Source organism: Haliotis asinina, chromosome 9 (genome assembly GCF_037392515.1).
Source record: "Haliotis asinina isolate JCU_RB_2024 chromosome 9, JCU_Hal_asi_v2, whole genome shotgun sequence".
Classification (NCBI taxonomy): Eukaryota; Metazoa; Mollusca; class Gastropoda; order Lepetellida; family Haliotidae; genus Haliotis; species Haliotis asinina.
In genome coordinates this window covers 53,064,554-53,089,802 of record NC_090288.1, presented here as the reverse complement: position 1 = coordinate 53,089,802, position 25,249 = coordinate 53,064,554, and the positions used below count along the sequence as shown (strand labels likewise).

The window sequence follows — 25,249 nt, the reverse complement described above, 5'->3', positions numbered from 1 at the left end:
ATAAACATGATACCGATATGGGTTATGATATTTCGTAAAGCACGTGCTTTACATGTACATTCCAGTATGCTTGGGTATGATCGCCTATTCAGACTATTCGCTTGGACTAAAATTGCTCCAGATTGCTTGAATTCGCTTTGAGGTGGATTATCCGAATGGGTATCTTAGACTTTTGTTGAAATTAATTCCATAGGATAGTAAGCTACTGTCTTGACGGTATTGCTAAGAATTATGTTATGATAAACTTTACCTGTAACGCTTACCCGTAACTAGATCCCACCCACAGGACTGAGTGGGTATTTAGTTAAAGCTAAGATTTTCTACATGATGGTGCATCAACATCTTTTTTTGCATGTTATTTATTTATTTATTTATTTATTTATTTATTTATTTATTTATTTATTTATTTATTTATTTATTTATTTATTTATTTATTTATTTATTTATTTATTTATTTATTTATTTTAAAAATTAGAAAATGAACCTGATCAGCAAACGACGGTATCGCGTTGTTTGACACGACCATGGGATATCTTCTCTTTAGTCATACGCAATTCGTCACAGCGTTGTGATTACAATTCATCAGAGCGAACACAAATCGTTTCAGGGAACGCAATTCGTCACGGCGAACACGAGTCATCCACATCTGGACATGTGTTCTTATTCCATCCTCCCTGAAAACTGGTGATGTTAAAATATTCTTAAACTCCTTTCCTGGCAGTAATTCTTTGTTTGGTTATTTGTGTGTTTGTTTAACGCCGTTCCCACATATATGGTGTCCCGTTGTAAATAATCGAGTCTGGGCCAGACAATGCAGTGATCAAGATAATCATCATCGATCTACAAACATTAGGTAAGATGACATGTGCCAGCAAAGTCATTGTCTGCCAAGCCTGGCCACCTTTAGTAACCTCGTATTGGACAAGTATTGGTTGATGAAGACCTATTCTAGCCGAATCTCCAAGGATGTGTTGAGCAGTAATCAAGCGATGGACTTCTTAGGAATTCACACGGGGCATTCTTGAAAGGCATTTAAAGTTAGACAAACATCAGTATAAGGCGTGTTATGATGGCCAGCAACCTTTTTCTAACCTTTTAAGCAACGTTTTAGAGATAATTCGTGCTCCTTACAAGTGGATGCTAGGGAGACTGACAGAAAGCCTTACAGGCAGACAGACCGATACATAGAGGATAGATGACACGCTGTCAGTGAAAAGAGCTTCACCATTTATAATCCACAAACTCAGGAATATTTCGTTCTTATTATCACACAGAAAAGACATTACATCGTAACGAGAGAAGATTTCCCCAGGTTTCAAAAACTTTCGACTGGAATCAATTAGCTCACCCCGTGACATTTACTGCTGTAGTATCAATGGTAGGATTGAGTGATTAATTTCACAGTTTCTTTCAGTCTTACGGTTTGATGTTTCAACAGATAGTACTTGCAAGTTTGCAAGTATCTAATCGGGGTTTTTTTTGCCTTCTCGAAGATGTTCATGCTGAAACTGTATTCTAGTTATAACAGAGCCTGCATCCAATTAATGGCTCCTGAAATGATTTGATATTATTAGTTCTGTCCTGTGTCTAGCATAGCAGACATAGGTTCTGTAGCGCAAATATAATACCCTATTCATCAATAAAATATCTTATTCAACAATCTCATCTGAAAGCTTGGTCAGGACTCAGTCGAAAATGAAGAATGTCGTGAAGCTCATCTCATCTTCAAACATGTTATCGCACAGAATGGTCGGGTTTTATATCCCACTCACAAACATTTTACGACAAATAAATCTCCATCCACCCATACAGAGTGGATGGATTTTCTGAAAACCATTTCGAAACGACTCCATGCAGCCTACTTGGCCATGATGGCTCCGTGGAAGTCGAGATGCACCATCAGCCTACTTACGTTTGACACAATCTTTGCAATTGTGAGTCTCCAAGGCAGGTGGTGGCTCAATACTAGAGTTGGGCTCCCATGCTCGACAGTATATCATCACTAACTGACCAGTGCAGTCACCGAACATTATAACAGTCATCTGGTCCCTGGCATGCTGTCCTATAGGACTACGCTCGGAGACGGTTATTCCTCCAAGGCGAGGACGATGCACGTGGTCACTTTACATAGAGAGTGTATTGCCATAAACCCTCAATAAATGTAACTGGACACGTATGTAAAATGCATTTATGATGTACTGACCTTGACTTCAACCTTAGGTCATGTATATGTGTATTTGTAGACGGTATTGACCTTCACCTCAACCATAGGACATACGTATGTGTATTTTCAGAAGGTATTCACCTCCGCTATACACCAAACGTATGTGTATTTGTAGATGGTATTGGCATTGACCTCAAAGGTAAGCCATATGTGTGTACATTGTTAGAAGTTGACCTTGACCTCAACCATAGGAAATACATATGTGTATTTGTAGAAGGTATTGACCTTGACCTCAATTCTCTGCATAGGGTGTGAACTCGTGAGACGCCTTAACGTGACAGGAAGTCCAAAGCAGCGTTCAACCAATCCTTTTCATTCACTCAGTGTAAACAGCAGTTGCGGTCACCTCAAGATTTGAACAATTTTGGTCTGTCTATTCTATATTTATATTATCATGTCATATGGAAGTATTTTGTGACCGTGTGTTATGTAATTATGTACATTTATGTTCACAGCAAGTGTCATATTTGTGGGCCCGAAGCCTGATGAAAAGCCCCGCACAAAACAAGCTCCAGGTGAGGACGATATTTTGTACATCGTACGATGGCAGGTGTACAAAGGTTTGAAAACTGTTTTGAGAATGTTAGGTACAAGTTAACATGGTCGTATGACGACAAAAAATGTACAAGTGATATATTTTTGATACATAGCGTGCATATAAAATGACTTATTGGTCATAACAGCTACAGTGTAATATCACACTGATAAATATCTATGTGACTTTGCTTTAAAGTAATGATCATTACCTATTGAATCAGCAAAATATGAAATATGAAACATGAGATATCCCTTTGTTACCAGATACTTCCAAAGCAGTTTTAAAAGATAACATTTAACAGTATTTTTAAATTATTAGCAAATAAGCATTTTGTGATTCATGTGATATCGGTATCAAATGCAGTCTTTGATATGAGGAAAATGATGTGATTCACCAATGTATCAACTTACTGTATTGTTTTAGAGCGAAATAAAACTTGATAATGGCAAACAGCTTCTGTGATGTCAGGAAAGGTTTTCATAAAGTGCAGAATCACGGTGTATTGCAAAATTAAAAATGTTTGTTGACATATCCGGCTCTGCTTGATCATGCTTCAGAAGGTACTTGAGCAAAAAACAATCAGTTTGCTGCAGCTATTGATGTATACCCGTGTACGGGTTTCTAAAGGCTCTGCTTTCACAGCGATAATCTTTTTGGTCAAAATTAATCTTAAGTAAAAACAGGAAATACAAAGATGTGACAGAACAGAGGCTGTGCGAACGTATTTTTGTCGTGATTTAGTTGTAAAGAAGCAAAGAGTTACCTGTTGGGTTACCTAAATTTAGGAAAGATTGAGATGAATTCACCTCTACTGTATGCCATAAGGCAGATTATAGACTACTAGTAGTTGTAATGCTTGCCTAAGATATATGTCATTTTTGCATACAAGAAACCCATGTGAGAAAACTGGTATCACGCGTTTCTAATCCCGTGATTGGTTACTCCATGGTGGCGACCAAGGGTCAAGTTATGACGGACTATTTTCCCGATTAGGTACTCGTGCTTCAATGGAACAAACGCCTTAACACCTACATGTTATCTTCCCGATTGGAACAAAAACAAATATATCTATAAAACACGATTAGAGTAAATGTAACACGAATCTACATATTTCCTAATTCCTTTTTTGTAAGGACCGATTCTTGTTCTACATTCTGGATGTTGCATTTTGTGTTCTGCATGTCATGTACTTAACTCAGCACAGGTGGTTTGTTAAGATACAATTGAGTTATGAACTAATTGAATGTCGAGCAGTGGTATAAGGTTAGACGCTGACAATACAGTTGTGCTTGATGTATTGCAGATATATCCTACATGAATGAGTGAGTTGCTGCGGCCGATGCCACAAATGAAGCAAAGGATATTTGAAGTTCAGGTGTTCAATTGAACTCAACAGCGTGAGATGAGTCTGGAGGGACATTATCTGCGAAACCCACTGCCAGATCTTGGGGGAGTGCAGTGGTGAGGACCAAACTTTGCAGACACTTTTGTCAACTGCACCCTCTACCAAATCTCTTCCCGATATGGTTATCGTGTACATCCACCTTTTTCAACATCCCGGATCGGCATCTACAAGAACAGGATCCTAGTCAACTGTTAGGGACGCTAACAGAAGATGGCGTTGTTTCCCTACGATTTTCCTCTGTTTCTGAATTTCTCTGCCGTGAAGATGTGGGACTGTATCTGTGGGCTACTACAACTAATGCTACTGCTACTGCTACTGCTACTGCTACTGCTACTGCTACTGCTACTTCTACTGCTACTGCTACTGCTACACCTGCCACTAGCCTGCCGTGGAACTGCCTTGAAACGGTTCCGGTTATAACACAACAAATGAACTTTGAAATATGTATATTTTCTTACGTATGTGTTTCATTCAGGCTACATTAATGTCGTGTCCGCTTAATGCAGGGAGTGAGATTATGTTAATATTCTGTGTTATTTAAATACTCTCGCGCACTAATATAAACCATTGTTCAATAACATCCATGAGACCAGCCACGAGTAGTGATGATACTTGGGTTAGCTTGGTGGTCCACTCAGCAGTATTCCAGTTATAAGGCGGCGGTTTGTAAATAACGGTGAATGGACTAGACGATCAAATGATCGATAGCATCAACATCGATCTACTAAGGTTACGATGACATATGTTAATCAGTTCAGCGAGCTTGTCCACCCTGTCCCGTCAGTCGCCTCTTGCGACAGGCATGGGCTACCGAAGACCAGTTCTAAACCGGATCTTCGCTGGTGTATCGATATATAAATCCACGTACAAGGATTTATGAACATACGAGAACAGATATGAACACACGCGCACTGATATGTGACATACGACTAAAGGCATGCGAACATGTGAACCTGTGTACAGACATGTATGTACTCACCCTACAAGTATTTATTGTTATCACAACATAGGTAAGGCTGGTATGTATTGTTTGGCTATATCCGTTGTTCATTTTTAATAAATAAATGTTTTATAATGTTATGTCATATTAGCTATATTGTTTATAGAACACCCAGATGATCTGAAAGTTTTATTGAAAGGAAGACATAGGTATTTGTTTATTTATGTTGTTCATTTGTCGTATTGCCCAATCGAGTTGCTCCAAGGAGAAAAATGATCGTACAACCTTCGCATTTGCTGGTCGATAACCAGGAGTCTTATTTCGTAACTTTTGTTGATGTCACAGCGAGAGACGTCATAGGACAACGATGTAAGTACAGAAAAAATAAACCCATCAGAAAGACCGAAAACAGATTAGAAAATTAGATAAAATAATACAGACACTGATTGTGATATGAGATTACTTGGAGCATTCGTAACAACTGATCTCTGACCATCCTCTTGGGCATCTTCCCTTACCCTGAATGTATGGACATTCACCCTTAACTCTGAATCTATGGTCAACGTCCATAAACTCTGAATCTATGGGCATCTCCCCTCATCTGTGAATCTGTGGTCCTCCATTAACGTTGAATCTATGGACATCATCTTTCAGCTGTGGATCTGTGAACATTCCCCATTATCTTGATTCTATGGACATCCTCCATTAACTGTGAATCTATGGACATCCTCCATATAAGGTGATTCTATGGACATCCTCCATTATCTGTGAATCTATGGACGTCCTCCATTAACGTTGAATCTATGGACATCCTCCGTTGACTGGGAATATATGGACATCTTCCATCTTCCGATAACACTCTGGGTGTGATGCTCTGGTCTGAAGCTACCGTCATTGTTAGAAATGTCCGTTTCATAAATTTTGTATGAACTCTATCATGAATACAATAAATAAAATAATGAATATGATCAATTTAGTATCAGTACTATTTGTGTGTGAAATGGGTTAAGATATTTTCGACTGCTGGTATAAATATGATGCATGTTAATGATTGTGCTAATTAGGTCTATTATACAATGTAGTGTGTATGTTACAGGGAATGTGTGAAACCAGGAATTGCACGTATTCCCCCAATGTGTCAGTGATTTCCTGAAATCACCGGGACCCACAGGGATTTCATGCATTCCCTAACATTCCAAGGGTATTCCATTGGTGGTCTTCTATTACACACGTTCCCTGTATGCAGGATATCAGCAAATATGCGAAATTCATGTTTGTAGCCGGAAACTGATTCAGAGCCAGGGTGAACATTTCCGGTGCACATATAACGTCACAAATCTGTAGGATCAACATCTTGTGCATATATTACCTCACAGATATAGAGGATGAATATCAGAAAAGATACGTCTCCTTCCAAAACATGCTGCACTTACAAGGCCGTGCTTCTATTATGATTGTACCGTCTTGTTAACACGTTTTTCAATCCAAATTGATAGTTATTACCAACATCAGTGTGTCTTCTGATGAAAAAGCATATCGACCAACCGCACCGTAAAAGTTAGACATGGTGAAGGCTTCGTTTGACATTCGTGAAAATGAAAATGCACGTGAGTGTCGTGACAACCCTACTAATGAAAGCGAGTTCCCAAGTCCACTAAAACCATTTTTGTTTTGACACAGTCATTATTGGCACGACTTACGAGAGATCAGAGAGGAAACAGTTCTTTGGAAGATTGCAAGTTGCCCAGACTGCATGAAAGGTTGCCAATAACTTAAATGTTCACGTTAGAACAGTCTACCGTCTGCAGGAGTGGTGTCAGTTCAATAACAGCATCCAAATTCTTCCATGCAGCGGGCGACCTTCCGTAGCTTTAAAACGTCAAGACCGACAGATTGTGCGCAACCATCTGCAAGATCACTTCCCATGGGCGACGGCCACAGCACGCCAGACCATTGGGACTGACAACATACCCATCAGTGTCGTTACAGTGAGTCGACGTTCGCGCTGAAGAAACCTCAGCTGTCACAGACCATCTCTTAGTCCAGACCTCACCGCTGGTCACCGCCAAGCCGACTGCAATGGTGAAATCAGCATCGAGGTTTCGTTGTCTATAATGGAAAACTGTGCTTATGTTTCATGAAAGTCGATACTGTGTTTCGGCAGTAGGTCTGAGAGTAAGAGTATGGTGAAGGCATGGAACTGTTTTCCAATAAGTGTATTGTTGAAAGAGACCCGTGGGGTGGTCCAAGCATCACGATGTGGTGCGCAATTGGTCTGAACCAGTTAGATTACACCGTGGTGATCTAGAATCTGGATCCAGGATGAGGATGACATGACAACTACTTGCTGTATAGACCAAGTCCCCACGTTGTAGCACATTTTGGACGTCACAGAACTCAAATCTTCCAACAATGGTCGTGCAAGTACAGCCGGAACGCCATTGGACTTCGCACGACAAGATGACGTCCAAACTGCACAATAGCCTGCACTCTCACCTTTGGGAAGAGATTCAAAGAAGATTGAATAACCCCCGATCGGGGCCACCAGAACTGGGCCCAATCAGGCATTTCGCACACCTTAGACCCAAGTGTCTATGGTCGTCATCAATCGTCCATTTCATTACATGCAGAGATAATGCAACGCTTCATGGAGCCCACGCCCAGTACAGACTTTGGATATATTTATGGAATATGTTTTGGTGATTTCGTTGACGTGAACTCTAAATGTGATTCCCGATAATGTGTCCAAACCATAATTGTCAAGTTTGAACTCAATCCTCAGCTTCGATTTTTAACCAGAGTGAATTAAATGTGTGCTGTAGGAAACCACCATCAGTGTGACGTTTCTTTTGTGGTTCAGCTTACAGTACTAACTACTACTACAGTACTATCTACTTGGAGAACATCGTTGGTATATATTACGTCACATATACAGAGGGTGAACATCTCTTGTGCATATATTACGTCACAAATTCGTATGATGAACATGTCTGGTGCATATATTACGTCTCAGAGCTAGAGAATGAACATTTTTTGAGCATATATTACGTCACAGATCTAGAAGATTGGCATCTCTTGTGCATATATTAAATCGGCGAAGAAGAAATACTTAATTAGTTTGCATTCAATCCTTGCGTCATGCAGGATGAACATTTGCATCTAACTGGTCATTAAAATGAAGGATGACAACCTCACTGCTGAAAGAAATGCAAACAGACATTTCTATTCGTGTGATGTATGGGTCTATGACAACGGCTGATCTATTTATTTAGTTAATAGCCGATCTATTAGTTAACAGCTGTTCTATCAGTTTAAGGTAACTCCCTTGTGCCAGGGCCAATATCTGCAAAATGGACGAATCTGGATTGGAATAAAAAAGCAGCGGATCCTTGACTCTACAGAAATGAAGCTCCACAGGACCTCCCTTGTCTTCCAGTAGATAATGAATACAATGAAATAAAGAACAGCCCAATAGTGATAAAATATATACTTTTATGTACATAACAATATCATCGAATATGCGGATACAATATAATACACAGTAATGCACATTTCCTTAACAAGGAACCTGCCACACCTGAGACAGATTATAGTTCACATTTGTCTGAAGTCAGTATTGCTGAAACAGACATTTTCGTCCGAAAACAAAACATTCAAAACGTAAATAGATTATATAGACATTAGTCCCATGTTCCTTGTGGCCATAACTCTTTCGGGCCTAATCGCAAAAATAGTGTCAAAGAGCGAAATAAACTTTGATATCTTCTTGCTTTCGTACATACATGCTCCTGTAGTCCTGATTTAGGAAGGTGACATGAAACGTAAAGGCGGAATATAAAATCCTATTCTGAAGCATGCAAGTTAATAACGACCCATGATACGGTCCAGAAACTTTCGTGCAAAAAATCCGTTCGTTGCGTCGGGTTTGTTGTGTTGCTGACGTTGCTGTAAGACAGCTGATATCACTCCAGGAGCAATATCTCTAAAACTACCACGTCTGAAACATTTTTTTGTTGTATTGGCGAAAGCCATGACCTCAACTAATGTTTTTGGCAACCCGGTTCACGGTTTCTAAACGGATCAACACGATTGCAGTATTAATCCAAAACTATGTAAAATTCCCTTCGTTGAATGAGCGAGTTTGGATAGAATTTCAGTTACATCAAGGTCAGTTCAGTATATGAGCACGACCCAAAGTGATGTGTGTCTGTGACGTTTGGTGCTAACGAGTGATGGCATTGTGCGAGCCTGGAAACTTAAAACAGATGAAAGAACCCACAGTGAAGGGTTCTGTCATGCCTAAACCTGCACAGCAAATATGTACACCTGGTCCAGTCTAGAAAAGTCATAGTTGACAGTCGAGCAGTTTTGAACCAGAAGTGGTTTTCTGAATTTACACTAACCATGAGAATGCTTATAACGGTTAGTCAGCTAGGCCCAGCCTTGCATATTGCAAGTTGGCCAGCACGGGAGCATGGAACGAGCTTCAGTATTGGGAATAGCGCCTCGCGAGACTTACAGGCCGAAATACCCCATGTGACTTCCCATGGCATGACTTAAATAGTACTCCCTTTGTCTCCTGTTCAACGTTTCACCCTTCGTCGAGATGAACACTGAGTAAGTAACCGTATGGCGTGCGTGATATCAAAAGCATACCATAGCAACAATTTATCCGCTAAACGTGCAAGGGCCAGTAGCTTTATGCATCCATTGTGAGGTCTAGCAGAAGGTGCTCAGTAACGATAGAACCACGGATCAAAAAGCGTTTCCTTTATCGTACATCAATTGTAACTGTTCCAGACAGCGATCTCTGTTTTGAGACCACCGTTAATGTTACCTGGAACCTCACATCACTTCTCTGTTATATGGTAGTATCAAGGATCCGTGAATGCACATCAAAATATCGCTTGTCAGGGACAATCAATATTAATATTTACAGGTTAACGGGAGAAATGATCAACAAACCAAATATTATCCTCGGTAATAGATACAGAGTCAAGTGAATACACCACTGTGCTACGAGATGCATATATTATGGAATAGCTCTTTTCTCTCTGGGTCTGTGCAGAGACAATCAAAGGTAGATAACCTGTTGTCTGTGATATGACGTCCACCAAAATAGCAGTAGTGTTGGAGAATGACTAGCATGGACGTTGACGATGACAAACCGTCGTCAGTACAACCTTCTGACAACATCATCTTGTACCAACGCAGAGGAAGTATTGCACATGTATGTACATTAGGCTTGTTCTTTTGGTATATAAAATATTCCCGATAGACTGCGTCTTGTGTATGTCCCTTTCACTTGAGGGATGAGTATGTTCTGATTGTGTAGGCCGGTCATAACATATAGACATATATTGGCACAACTTCCGGTTCTACTTCCCGTGCGCAGAGTTTTCCTCATATTCGGGGGAATTGCGCATGATTTCCTCGTATGATGGTGGTTTATCAAGCTCCGACGTGACTATGTCATATGGAGGAGGTCGGCAAACATCGGGCATGTCCGGAGACAGGCCAGAATTGGCGGAATCTGAAGGAGAAAAATACGTCCTCTTTATGAACTTTGTTATGGATAAAACATTCGAGATTTTTTTAAACGACGTGTCAAGATTACTTGTTGCAGGTGTACATGTCCTAAGTTGCAGGTGTACATGTCATAAACTGAACCGTATATTTCGTGATGTAATATGTATTATTAATGAAGATGAAATTGACAATATGATAATTACAAAACACGGTAAAATCAGAAACAAAATATTGCCTGAAAAATACGCTTTCAATACAAATGCTATTTAAAACGTAAAGCACTACATTACGTATTCTAGTACTCAATACAGACGCTCCTAGTAATCCCAGATATAACACAAGTTGGATTAACGCGATCTCCCTGTAAGTATATAACACAACTACATAGAAACTTACCTGTATGGAACACTGTCGGCGTTAAGACTGCAGTTCGGATGATGTGTCGAGACCTGGCTTGCGATCTGGCGCAGAAGCAGCACGTCAACACCACGATGACGACGATAACTACAACGGCCCCAGCAACGCAGCCAGTCACCAGCTCCAGACTAAAGAGTTGTAATTGCATGAATTATAAATACTATAATAGTAAATTCCCTATACTTAGGTCCTATTAGTCCCCACAACCTACATTATAGGGTAGGTGAGTGTTGTTTTAAGCCACTTTAGCACTATTCCAGGAATATCACGGCAGTGAAATTGGCTTCAAATATTGTACCCATGTGGGGAATCGAACACGGATGTTCACCGTGACGAGCCATCACTTTAACTACTAGGCTAACAAACTGACCCTTAACTTTACAGGAAACGTCATTATAATGAAACAGTGGCTACATCACAATGCCCGTTATGACATTCTGCATCATCCGTTACTATGACACCAAAAAAATTATACTTTCCATCAAAAACTATTGTAAATATAGCCATTTACTGCAGGCAAGTGTTCAAAATAGTTCATTCTTCTTAAGGGTACTGTTTACACACGAACACGTATTGTACAACAAATTCGTAACTTTGAAGCGAATATTGTCATCAGTGCGATAAATGATCAACATCAGTGAAAAATGACACATTCTTAAAAACCTTCACCCAAACTCAGCCGTTCAAATGCACGGTATTTGCACATGCTTTTCAGTAATTTGATGCATGAACTCGGTGCAATTAATCTGTATAAGATTTGCAGTTAGTGGAGAAAACCACATATACATATGCATTATACATAATGTATAGTGAGCGTCCTAAGTGAGTCTAAACTTTTGATGGAAAGTATATGATTAAATAAACAGCTTGACCTGTAAGGTTGTACAGATGTACGTTTATGTATTTAAGACACTGATAATTCAAGAAATGTGCTCTTTTAACCTCCATGTTTAGAGTAATAGAGTATCATCTCTTGTAGTAAAAGCACAATTCCTTCAGCCGCTTATGGCCTGATTCAGGCCACAGTGAAGGCTTTCAGAACATAGTTATTGTCAATATTTGCTAAGTTTCTATATATTTATTTGGCATTGGATTTTTTTTTAAAACAAAAGTTAACTCTCAACGCTTTGGTGTATTTTCAGCCTGGTTTGAATGGTAATTATGTCATTCCGAGATGCGAATTACATACATGTAATTACTTACGGGAGTGAGGGACAACACACGTTCTTTATGACATCCCCGCAGCATCCGTGACGACAGTATTTAAATTTTATGCTGCTCCCGAAGATGTCGTCTAAGTGATGGAATGGGCAGAGGTCGGCAGAAACTGCTGGAACGATATTTACCGATATAAGAGACGAGATACTGCGGTCCTTAACGCCAGTATACCAGTGAATATACCATGTGATGCTAATTATATGTCAGATGAGTGAGACTGGGATGATTAGTTTTACCCCGCACTTGGCAATATTCCAGCAATATCATGGCGGAGACGCCAGAAATTGGCTTCACACACTGAACCAATTTGGGGATCGAACTTAAGTTTCGGCGTGACGAGCGAACGCTTTAACCCCTAGGCTACTGAACCGCCCCTGATATGGCGTGGGACGTTTAACTTCGTTTCACAAATTTCGTCTCAAAGGAAGACAAAGTAAAACAACAAGACGTTCATTTTAATGTGTTTGGTATGACGCTGTCCGAAATTTAACACGTCACCTTCAGCACCCGGGGCATGTGACCACGAAGGCTATCTGTGTCAAACTCTTACTTAAAGTGATCTTCGTCACAACATTATGCCCGTACATGTGTGTGTGTGCTTAGCTTAGGTTAGTGTGAAGTGTGCCTCTGTATGTGCGACCATTGTGCAACTAACAGATTTATGTCGGTCAGTCTTGAATTTTCGACGACGCTATTCGCTCTAATGATGGCCCGTGCCTATGTGTTGCGTGAACGTGGTCGAAGTCTATAATCTGCGTAAGTTCGGGTTTGTTCCTGTATTTGGTTGACACGACATACTCTGTAAAACCTCCTCCATCTAAGTCTTGGGACATGTCTTCAGTGGCCCATGCTTATCGATTAAAGGGTTCGGAGGTCAGACTCGGTGACTGGGTTCACACGTGACATCGCATCCCAACTGCATGAGCATCACTGGATTGTCTGGTCCAGAATCGATAATATACAGACCATCGCCATATTGATGGAATATTGCTGAGTGCGGCGTAATACTAAATGCACTCACACACTCCCACGGCTTGAGTGAGTCTAACGTTAAGCAGACAACGTAGTGTGTACCAAGTATTATACAGCATATTAATAAATCATATTCGGGCAGGTTTTAGTGTATGTGCACGAACAGACACACCACGTGACATCACTTGGAGGAAGTACAGCAGGGGTGCGTCAGACCCATGTGACTTGACTACATCAAATTGCCGGGAGACATTCCGTTATGCATCGCCGAATATCACATGTGTCTTCTTGTGCAAGACGTTTAATTATTTGGGATTTTCATTTCCGACAAATGTGTTCATGGATTTAAACATACGAAAAACAGAAACTGTCTTAATACGTCATGATACAAGCGGACATGATTAAACATCATCTTATAACCCTGCATTTATTATTCAACGCTGTGATTCATTCATATTCCGTATTTCCAAAACTCCTGTCGACGAGAAAATGATAACTTCTCTGTTGCAGCTATCCTAAGTCTCAAGAATACAAGAATATTGATAGATTCACGCTCTACACCCCTCCCTTCTCTCTCTCCAGCCAGCGACCCTACACTCCTCTGAAAAACACTTGTTTATTTTTTTCACCTTAATTACACCTTTTTAAAACATTACGTCATTGCAACTATGTTCGCAATTACCGTCAACGACTGAGCGAGCAGGTACTCTCCATTATTTGAGGTATTCCCGATGTTTGTGCCCCGTGCACATGAGATTTGACTGATTCTCCCTGACTTCAGTCTAAATGTCACTATCAAAGGCGACCCACGGGGCATCTCACCAAAAATAGCTATCTACGTTCAGGTCACTGTTTTGACTGTTTGTATTCCTGTTGTTCCTAATCCCTACATTCTCTGAGATCGTCGTGTTTGCTGGTTAGGTCCTATGAACGGTGTTCAAACCTACTCAGCACATTTCAGCTGCGCGAAGAAATTACGGTGGTGTAATTACATTTTCCTTTATAACTGATGAATGATATCCTGTACCATATTGAGCTTATCAGACCTCCTTATGAAGGAAATATATGACACCCATTTGTGGTGTCCCCCGCCGTGATGTTGCTGGAATGTTGCTAACAGCGGCGTAAAAATAAACTCACTCACTCCTTATGAAGGATACACTTCTCTGATTAGTGAGTAAGTATGGTTTTACGCCGTCTTTAGCAATATTCCAGCAATATCACGGCGGGGGACGCCAGAAATGGGCTTCATACACTACTCATTTTGGGATCGAACCCGGGTTTAGCGTGACAAGTGGACACTTTAAATATTTGGCTGCCTCACCATCCCACATCACCTTCTGTTATTATTCTTAACAGATGCCGGGATTATGTACATAACCGTCCTCGTTAGCTCTAAAGAGCAAATCTCTCCCCAAAGCTAAAACTCTATTAGGTACGCTGCGTGAACTTGTCTTTTACTATGTACACTATGTGACCTTAGCGCTGAGGTGGTAAACTCCTATATCCTAACAAGGACTTACTGAGGTCTCAGCAAAACGGTTTTTAATAATGCCACTTTAGTAATAAACTTAGTACCAGCATGTATCTGTAGTGAGTGAGTGGGATGTTAAGTATATGTCAAGTATATGTTAACTATAACACAGGATGACACTAACATTTTATCAGTTCACACTAGAGGTTGTGGGCAGTAGGGTAGTCTAATGGTTAAAGCGTTCGCTCGTCACGCCAAAGACCCGGTTTCGATTCCCCACATGATTACAATGTGTGTAGTCCATTTCTGGTGTCCCCGTGATATTACTTCAATATATTGCTAAAAGCGGCGAAAACCTAAACTCGCTCATTGTTGGTCATATTATCACAGTATTATAGCCAGTATTATCACACTGATATTGTAGTTAACGGGTCTTGGAAGTTCGTAACGGTTCAGAAGGTCGTTTGTACACGATGGCCTAACACACATTCCGCTAGTCAGAGATCAGAGATGAAGTATTGTTACATGGGCAAAGCCTAAGTGACCTCCAAAGGGTGTTCCAGTCTGACATAATGTGACCAGTTTGAACCGGTCACTGAAGCCGAACAGTCCCCGACGTAATGACGTCTAATGCCTCTGCTGGCTCGAGTGGACAGTGGACGAATTAGGTAATGGCTTGGTTGACCCAGTGGCCTTCTTGTTACTGTGAGAAATCATAAGTACGGGTGTGAGATGTGTAAGATGTGGACCGGGAGCTTGATGATATTGGACGAAGCAGACAATCATATTAAATAAATAAATAAATAAATAAATAAATAAATAAATAAATAAATGAGAGCTCATTAATAAATGCATCAGTGAATGAATGAATGTGTGAGTTAGTGAATGAGTGAATGAATGAACGGATGAATGAAAAATCCATCCATCCATGAATGAGTGAGTGAGTAAGCGAGTGAGTAAACTGACAGGAATTATTACAGATAAAACTATAGTAACGACATGGGCTTTTTGACAGGCAGAAGAAAATATTAAACGCTTAACTACTGCTGAAGTCGTATACACCACAAATTGTCGTATGGTTTTAAATACTGATTGATCCCCATGTACAGATAATCACAACAGCACGTACAGACGCCCCAACAACAATCTGGGGAAATATGGCGTCGAGATGGTTGTAAATCAACTCGCATCAACTCTGGCCCGAGGCTGTTCGCCCTGCCTGGCCCCGGCCCGAACCAAGTGTGACAAGCAATCTATTTATATCTAGCTTATATCATCCTTGTGCATCCATTAACCCAATAATGATAGCACCCACCATCTTATCTCAAATACACACATGGGGGAGTATTATGCAAATCAGAGAAAGGAACAGTTTAAGATGTAACTGACATGAGAAAGCAAGATTCCTACGTAACGGTGTTTTGTAAACCTTTGCGTATTTATTACATAATTGTAGTTCTTGACTGACGCTAAACTCACACTTTCACAACCTTTTAAAGTTATCTCTGTGTATACATGTATTTTACATGCAATGCATTCTTGTAACGTAATGAGTCGGCGTGACTGTCAAATTCATAAACACAGTCATGATGTTCTGTGCCCATTCTTGTCACAGTTCTACGGATGTGTACCTCATCTGAGACTGGTGGGAGGGGGCTTCATATTAAACTTCCAGATACCATACCGTTTTCCATCTTCTTCAAATGAATGTACACCACTTACGTTCCATAACATGAATTACACAGCCTACTTACTGACTTCCAGAGAACAGGGGGAACTTTTTCACACCTATTTAAGAAAACGTACTTCATATCTTCTTCAATTAATATTATTGGACTTTCACTTGGGTTGATTAAAAGTGAATTATACTAAGAACTTACCGTACTCCAGAAGACTAACTATACCTAGCAGTAATATAGGTAGGTAGTCCATGTTGTTCCTCAGCTGAAACTGTCTGTTCTAGCGAGTCCCAACCGTGACGTTTATGTACATACACCTCACATTACCTGAGGCCAGAGCGCCGGGTCAACAGTCTTCAAACCGGTTCGTAAACAACCGGTTACGATTAGCTGTGGTGAAGAGGATACTTATACCGCCAATCACAGGTAAGGATTTCCGAACTGGTGTTCGAGTGTGGGGATTCAAGTCGCAAGGATTTCCGTCAGTTGATAACAAGTTTTGTTCGTTTTGAATATATAAGTATTTTCATTTTACACATATATGAAAGCAAATCTTGAACTATAAATACTAGGCTTTGTTTTCAGATTCGGAACTTCAAGAATGACACATTACCTTGGTCCCCTGGCAGTGATTGTAGTGAGTATCATTTTACGCCGCTTTTAGCTGCATTAAGGCACAGTGACAACCCACACATCACACATTGTAAAGTCTCGCACTAAGGAAGATAATGCTCCATGTTGAATAATACGATAATAAAAAATATCTTCCCTTGTATTGACAATGGTACCACGTTTAACTCGACGTCCCTATTGCAATGAACCTGAGCAATCCATGCTTGTCGGAAGAAGCGAGTAATGAGATCAGGTAGTCAGGCGACGCTGACTTGGTTCATACATGCAATTGTATCCGAATCGCGTAGATCGAGTGTTAATCACTGGATTGTCTGTATACAGAAAATGTAGTTATGATTGATAGTACTCTCTTGTTGTTCTCTGAACAATTATCATAAAACTATAGATTATTTACTTACAGTGAGTGAGTCTAGTTTTACCCAGCTTTTAGCAATATTCCAACAATTTCACGGAGGGGAACACCAGAAATGGCTTCACACAATATACTCATATCGGGTCGATCTCGGGTATTCGGCGAGACAAGCGAACGCCGTATCCACTAGGTTACCCCTACCTACCCTGTTTACGGACAGATGTCCAGTACTGATTGGCCATTTCACAGAGATTTTAACTTTTTCCGGATATATTACATATGGCAAGATACTGAGTCATACATCTTTGAAAGGTATATAATTAATCAAAACTAGAGATTAATTAGTGATTAGGATAGAGCGACGAAACTTATATAGAAAAGTCGTTTTTCCTATGTTAATGTTGAAGGCAAATGTTGAAGGAATCAGTTTGAAATAGTTAACAGTAAAACACCTAAAGATGGCAGTCATTATCACCAAGACCAAACCTGACAGCGCATCCATCTTACAAAACCGTTTTACAGCCCCAAGTGCTCTCAGTCTTTAGATATGACTGCCCCGGTTGATGGTAAAATTTGGAGACGCATAGGTATTGATTCAGAATGTCGCTTCTGCAGATGAAGTCATCAGTTCAGGATCAGTCGAGCTGAAAATGAATGTCTTGTTTTGCTTGTATTTTTGGCTTTTATATTTAAGAAATAAATGCGATTTAAAACATTCGGGAAAACAATTGTACGCTTGACGTATCCAAATAGTAGAAATAGTAGTGTGAAGTTGTCTAGATGTATATTTAATTCAATGAAACGGTGCCAGAGATTTCAACAATGTAATGTTTCTGTAATGTTATCTTCTTTGGCCTATGGAAATATATTTTTTTATCAGCGAAGCCGCTAAACTATGATTGGCGGAATATTATCTGAATTTGACACTCCCAAGACGGTTTACGTATGGATATCATTGTAATTAGTTGTGTATATTTCATATCAGCTGACAGGTGATATATTTCCTGCAGCTAAATGTTCTATATTTAGATCAACGTTGGTAATGCTTGTGACACAAGAGGTCGTGGATGTCTCTGTGTGATGGTGTCATGGGGTTAACAGACGTAGCAGTGGTAGCTCTGGGATCCGCTGTCTAAACGCTCTATTTTGTCAGCTGAAGTTACATCACTGAATGGATATTGGGTTGTGGTGTTCCAGTAATTAGCAAAATAATTCTTTAAGACACTGGAGTTAAATGTTATGTAAACGTGATGTGCCACAGGCCTGTTACTGGTATTGATACACGTGAAGATCTGGGTAATAACTGATCTTCAGTAAGCCATGTTTGTCTTAAGAGGCGACTGAAGGCATCGGGTGGTCAGGTTTGCTGATTTCGTTGACATATGTCGGTTCACATTTTAGCAGATCGATGCTCACGCTGTTGATCTGTGGATTGTTTTGTCCATACTCGACCATATAGTTGAAATATTGCCGAGTGCCGCGTACAACTGCATTGTATACTTACTCACTGGTCTTGTGTTAATGGGCAAGTCAACGTTTGCTAAGTGGCTAAAGGGTTCGCTCGTCGCACCGAAGACCAGGGTTCGATTCCCACTGTGTGAAGTCCATTTTATGCGTGCGACTTCGTGATATTGCTGGAATATTGCCAAAAGCTTCTAAAAACACACTCACTCGTACGCACACATTTTAAGGAGTTGTCCATTTTATAATCCCTTTAAGGGTAGTCTAGTGGTTAAAACATTCGCTCGTCACGCGAAAGACTCGGGTTCGATTCTCCACAGTGTTTGAAGACCATTTCTGATATTATCCTCAGTGACGCTACACGAATACTGTGACGTTACTGGAATACTCGAATCTTGCTAAAACGGCGTAAAACTCACTGGCTCACTAACTCACTCACTCCATTTTACATCAGACTGGGCAGTGACCTCATACAAGACATCAATTATCATCCAGTAAATGAATAGGTAAGGTGCTATTATATCTTTGAGCGAATATTTTAGCTGTGGCCTTAGTTTGATCTAGGATGCATGACTAACTCGAGTAAATAACTTCAACTAAATCTAACACATATATTTCCTTTTTAAGTCCAGTCTATCGAATCTGATCTGTGAACCAGAAAATAGAAAAGGAACGATTTCAGTTTTGCTGGATGATGAAGAAAAATAGAAATATCGTGAGATTGGATGGAAGAATTATATTGGCGACTAGAAAGTGCACGAATCGGCAAGTCACATAGTCACTTCAGTAATGCTATAAAACAGCAACATGTTTATTGTGGGTAAGCCACATTACCTGTAAATTTCGTTCAAATGTCGACTTTCATCCAGAGTCTTGTGAAATGTCAAGACACTGAAATCCGCCATAAATAAACTAAACGAACCTCTCGAGGTCACATGTTATAACATTATTCAAAACTGACCACGCGACACGGGGCTGCTGTATAACGAGGACGCGCTTGTTACCTGTACCTCTATATAACGCCATTTCTGTGTCATGTATCAACCCCAGTGTGACGGAGGAAAATGGCGTCGTTTACTCTCTCGCTGTTGATCTTCCTTTCGGTGATTGCAGGTACGTCTCTTTACACACCTTTACGCTGTGACACGAAACGAATTACTGTTACAGACGTCTAAAATGTATCTTAAGAGGAAAGTTAATAGTTCAAGTTTCAAAGTCGGAAACTCAGCACAGACGGAAGTGCAAATTAGACAGGTATTCCGTGATGGTTTGCACAGCGGGCAGTGGGGCTATGATATCTCAGAAATATTAATCTGGTGTAACTGATCTCATCATTTAATTAATCGCTCATGTATATACTCGAAGGCAATATGTGACGCGACTGTAAACAGGGGGTTTTGAGCTGGTACCCCGTGGTACTGGCTTTACAAAACGGCACACCTGAAAACGATCTGACCCAAATTCGTCCCCGATTTGATTGGGATAAAAATGGAGGAAGGCAGATATCATAACCCAACGGCTTGAATTGCAGCTCTGTATGTGAGCTGGAAAGTACAGACATCGATGTTTATGTACATATAGAGATCCAACATGACCTGATACGACATGATGTCGAATATACAGGTAGATTGCTTTGATAGTTTTGAATTCTTTTTAGTGACGTCATGAATCTATTTATAGCACTGAGGAATGCCAGGTGTTGTCAGCGTTGATGTTCATAGTACGGACACGTGACCGCGTACAGAAACACTGAGTTAATTCTGACTAATAACTAACGACGTTCACTGTAAAGTTCAACATTTCTTAACCTGAAAGCTTCTTTAAAACGTGTTGCTGTTAACTGGGATATTTACGTTATCCCAACACAGTAATTCATTAAATTTATAAATAGAAGGATGTTATGCATTCAGGAACATACTTATGTCTCAGAATTAAATAAGCTTTACATGTTATCAGAAAATGGTATACATCATAATATTATATTTAATCATTCATACATACATTACAAAATCGTTCATTGCGAACAATACCGCAACGTCGTGACACTGTATATTTCGTATTTAACTTGTAAAATAAACGTTTAGGTTAAGAACGATTCAGAGAAGTGTTTTAAATGTCTACCAAGTCATTTCGTTATTATCATCATTATTTGGTGAGTTTCCAACTTGGGTCTCATTGATGGAGGTGGTATGAAAGATAATAAAGATTTGACTCAGATGAGGATGATATTATTTATTTATTCAACAACGCACTGAAATACATTCCAGTTATATGACGGTGGTCTGTACCATAATCGAATCTTGAACAGATAATCCAGAGATCAACGGCATGATCATCGATATATGCTTTGGGATGTGTCAACCAAGTCCGCGAGCCTGACACTTGATCTCGTTATTCCCCCCTTACCACAAGCGTGGGCTGTTGAAGACCGATTCTTTAGTGAACCTCCACGGGCAGTAGTAATTATGTCAACGATGACGTCTATACTGTTGCGTGTTTTAGAGTCGTTGTGCTGGCGTTGTGCCTACTACCGGAACCTGTTTGACCAGCAGCCAGAGTACCTGGAATGTCTGGTAGGATGCTGTGGAGACTCTTGGAACCGACACTGCTGTAGCGAGTAAGTCACAATCAGTCATGCACTGTCACAGCCACATGCATTGTCACACAGACACACATACACTGTCAAAGTCTTATGCAATGTCACAATGTCACGTCACAGTCGCATGTATTGTCATAGTCACAGTCATGGTCGTACTATATATGCCAGTAAATGTTGTAAACTCTACCGCTTTTCCATCTATTGCTGGCATACAGTTCTTACACAGACTGTTGTCTTAATCCTCGTTCTCTTAAGGATTAGTACGGCCCATTGATTTTTATACCTAAACAATAACCTCAGACAAAAACACCCCATAAATTCCATCTCGATATTAAGGGCACAGTATAGACTGGCCCACAGACTTGTTCAGGCCTCTATATTTTTTTGAGAATATTGATGACAGCAACGTTAGACTAATACCAAACAAAGACAAAACACATGGCCAAGGGAGAGTTTTTTTCCTGTTTTCTCTTGTTCAAAACAACCTTAGCACTAAGACTACCATACATCTATGTTAATGAATGGGACTTACGGTCACCTTAGCGCTAAGACGCTCAGCACCCTTGCACCCATACTGTAAATGGTCCACAGGCGAAAGCAAGGCAGTTCTGACTGAACTGGTCTTAAATTGTGTCTGCAGGGCTGGCTTGATCATCGGCTGCTGTCTCGCGGCAGTTTTCATCGTCATCGTTTCCATCATCATCGCATGCTGTGTTATGAAGAAGAGGAAGAGACGCGAGGAGGCTTACATGCGAGCCAGGTATCCCGCAGCTGGGATGAACATCAGAGAGCCAGGTCAGTTGGATTATCTCCCTTTAGTAGGGTCACTGCTCGCCTTGAGGGCAGTTTTACAGTGGCTTCATTATCCGAGCGTTCACCAGGCTCGAAAAAACCCCAGTTTGATATCCTTGATGGTATCACTTTGTGAAATCCATGGTGTTCCCGAAATCGACATATTGCTTAAATATCATCAACCATAAAGACCTAAGAGAGTGACTTACAGAGTCAACAGATTGAGTGAAGTTATCGTTAGGCTGCGTTTAGCAATATTCCAGCAATATCACGGCTACAAACACTAGAATAGGCTTTACACATTGTATCTATGTGGGGAATCGAACCCAGGTCTTCAGGGTGATTGTCGAATGCTTCAACCACTAGGCTACCCCAGCGCCCCACCAGTGACTTAGACAAGAAATTTGCATCTATGTGCTGTAATTGTGTAAAGGTTACTTGTTTAAGTCCCTGTTGAGAATGACCCGTTTTTCCCAGGTTCAATATCCTTCACATGGCAGTAGCATGGCAATGATGAGGTCATTATTGTTTAATGCTTGACTATTTGTAATAGTCACCTGACACCAAACTCACACACTGAGAATCATGGGTACATTGTTTGTTTCGTCCAGGGGAAATGAGGCATACAGATTTTTACGATCATAACAGTTTTAAACCCGACGCATCAGTGCGTAAATATAATCCCTGTAAACGAAGGTTTAAAAAAACGCCAAAGGTGTAAAACATAACTGAAACCGTACATTTCATCATGTTTATCTACAGACTCTCTATTGTGATTTTCATTGAATTCGTAGTAATGTTTTAGCGTTTAGCGGAATTAGCTTTGGACTACAAAACGCATTTTTAAAATACGGTTCCGTTTACAATTTGAATATGAACGGCTCAAACATTTAGTGCTGGACAGATCTCAGACAAGGATGATTGTGTTTCCAATTCAAAATGTTTGTTTCAGGCTACCTACCCCCAGGCCGTGACAGGAAATACTGAAACATCTCCATTACACAAAGACTTGATATATCTTAGAACGACGACACATGGAAGTTCGGTTAAAACAGTTTAGAGATGAAGAGGAGGAGGAGGATTATTTAGCATCCTATCAGACTTCCAAATCAGCCAGAGATGATTCTTCCCTGGACACAGAGATGCTGAAAACAGTGGCATCAATCTGATGATGTTTTATTCAATACAAATGGACATGTAATGACTACGCATGGTAGAACTGCGTCATACAGTTCATATCTGAGACTCCAAAAGGTACTGGCAATTTTAATTTATAGAAAAATCGATTTTTTATAAAGACAACATATCATACACTCAATTTTCATAAACCAATAAAAATATTAGAAGAATAAGAACCCTTAGTCCCGGAAAAGTGGAACAAGTAACCCCTTCAGATGAAACTTTTCCATTTGTGAACCAAGGTATAAATGCTTTGTATGAATATTGCATGGAAATTATCATAGGGTAACCACTCTATTCTGTGTGGAATTTCAGGTCTGGTGGAAAGTTTAGATAAAACATTATTTACTTCGACCTAAACATGATCATTTCTTTTAATGCAGATATCATTTTATTCCACTTTTATGGTATTCGTTAATCTTTTCAACACTTCCATATTATTTTGTGACAAAGAAACGCAAATGACATGGCCTCATACGCATTACAGCTCATCCACAGATTGAGTGAATGGATGATTTAAGTTGCTACTTGTACTATTAGCACATATCAAGTACGTTTCCAGTGCGAAATCTTTGATTCAGGTGGTTCCGTGCCAGGCGCTGGTGCCTCAATTAGCAGTGGAGAGCTGCTTCTGGTTGGCTCATACGAAACGTAGAATCGAATACCAAAACGGGTTTGTTTCGTGGTTTGTCAACACTATTTCTCTTGCTTGCTTTCGGACATGAAGGTGACAGCATGATATAACTGGAATCGGTTATACAGCGGTGATTAGACCAATCCACTCACTCACTCTTTGGTGCAGTTGTAATATTTTATCAGATGGACGTTTTTATTGCCAATCTGTCATGACCATCATCTATTGGACTGGTCATCAACAGTAAACCATCCACATATCCTTAAATCTGATATAGGCTCATCTTATCAGGGTGTTCAGGAATAGGATTTCTCGCTTCCATTTAAATGTCATTTCAGTGCGGGTGATCATGTTATCCATTTCCATAGACACCTGTGATTTACACTAGTTAATTGTCATGACAAATTAGATGTTTAGTTATTATGTTACTATACGCAGGCGAGAGGAGTCGCCCCCAGCTTCTGTAAATACATGTATACAAGCTTTTTATCATTGAATGTGATCAGCTCACACTGAACAGTGCAGGGTTTAATCAGAACAATAATACAGAAGATTCGGGTGTATGAAATATTTTGATAATTGTACACCTGTTTTGTGATCAACGTCCTTGTACATAGATTGTAATAAAACATTTGTATCTTTTTGTATGTATAGTGTACTTGGTACTGTTTGTATTGTCAAAACTGTGACAAAATGTTTGGTGCACTTACTTTCTAGACATCGGAATCATTTAAAACGATAAGTGAGCAAATATGGAAGGCGTTAACAGTGTGGTCGAATGTTCTACACATGACCCGGGTCTTCTTCAGAATTTGTCTTCAGCAACCCATGTTTGTCCCAAAAGGCGACTAACGACATCGGGTAGTCATTCGGACTGACTTGATTTACACCTGTCATTGCGTAAATCAAAGCTCATGACAGTAGATTGTCTGTCCCAGACTCGAGTATTTACATATCGCCACCATATAGCGGGAGTACTGTAGTGTGAGTCGTTCAACAACAAACACACCGCAACAACAAAAAGCAAAGAGAAAAAAAAACATTTAGAAAGTTGCATGTCTTGGTGTCGATTTGCGTCCGAACGACTCCAAGGACCAGCAGACGGGCCTGTCCGGAGAGCGACGGTCGACCAACACCATAAATCCAGTATGTAGTAGTGTGGGATACTTCACCACGTCACCTCCATTAGACATCCCCTTGATA

At 40.2% G+C, this 25,249-nt stretch overlaps 4 protein-coding genes across 5 annotated transcripts in view; 2 read left to right on the top strand and 2 right to left on the bottom strand.

Annotated features, from left to right (window-relative positions):
• Nucleotides 1–6,075, top strand: part of LOC137297078 (protocadherin-9-like) — a 54,924-nt gene extending 48,849 nt beyond the window's left edge. The window contains exons 12-13 of the mRNA XM_067829051.1: nt 2,680–2,739; nt 4,066–6,075. Coding sequence (XP_067685152.1) covers nt 2,680–2,739; nt 4,066–4,088 — 83 coding nt within the window. The 3' untranslated portion in view covers nt 4,089–6,075. The remainder of the gene's footprint in view (nt 1–2,679; nt 2,740–4,065) is intronic.
• Nucleotides 1–25,249, bottom strand: part of LOC137297079 (fibulin-1-like) — a 565,492-nt gene that overhangs the window by 10,566 nt on the left and 529,677 nt on the right. The window lies entirely within an intron of this gene.
• On the bottom strand, nt 8,585–16,725 carry LOC137296392 (uncharacterized). Of its 2 annotated transcripts, none has more exons than XM_067828190.1 (4): nt 16,598–16,725; nt 12,257–12,380; nt 11,033–11,181; nt 8,585–10,640 (listed from the first exon to the last, which is right to left on the bottom strand). In XM_067828190.1, the coding sequence occupies exons 1-4, from the start codon at nt 16,647–16,649 to the stop codon at nt 10,486–10,488; spliced, it is 480 nt and encodes a 159-aa protein (XP_067684291.1). In that variant the 5' UTR covers nt 16,650–16,725; the 3' UTR covers nt 8,585–10,485. The 2 variants fall into 2 exon arrangements, with proteins under 2 accessions (XP_067684291.1, XP_067684290.1); XM_067828189.1 differs by having other exon boundaries at nt 12,257–12,383; nt 16,598–16,692.
• LOC137295626 (uncharacterized) lies at nt 19,851–24,693 on the top strand. Its single transcript, XM_067827077.1, has 4 exons — nt 19,851–19,955; nt 21,345–21,459; nt 22,082–22,236; nt 23,186–24,693. Exons 1-4 carry the CDS (start codon nt 19,907–19,909, stop codon nt 23,218–23,220), a joined length of 354 nt encoding a protein of 117 aa, XP_067683178.1. The 5' UTR covers nt 19,851–19,906; the 3' UTR covers nt 23,221–24,693.

What these genes read in the sequence shown, in the direction of transcription:
- LOC137296392 (XM_067828189.1), bottom strand. Translation starts at nt 16,649, where the DNA reads ATGGACTACCTACCTATATTACTGCTAGGTATAGTTAGTCTTCTGGAG. An exon ending in AGTTAGTCTTCTGGAGTACG is followed by an intron (nt 12,384 to 16,597) that starts GTAAGTTCTTAG and finishes ATATCGTTCCAG; the next exon opens with CAGTTTCTGCCGACCTCTGC. An exon ending in GTGTGTTGTCCCTCACTCCC is followed by an intron (nt 11,182 to 12,256) that starts GTAAGTAATTAC and finishes ACAACTCTTTAG; the next exon opens with TCTGGAGCTGGTGACTGGCT.
- LOC137295626 (XM_067827077.1), top strand. Translation starts at nt 19,907, where the DNA reads ATGGCGTCGTTTACTCTCTCGCTGTTGATCTTCCTTTCGGTGATTGCA. An exon ending in CTTCCTTTCGGTGATTGCAG is followed by an intron (nt 19,956 to 21,344) that starts GTACGTCTCTTT and finishes TGCGTGTTTTAG; the next exon opens with AGTCGTTGTGCTGGCGTTGT. An exon ending in GATGAACATCAGAGAGCCAG is followed by an intron (nt 22,237 to 23,185) that starts GTCAGTTGGATT and finishes TGTTTGTTTCAG; the next exon opens with GCTACCTACCCCCAGGCCGT.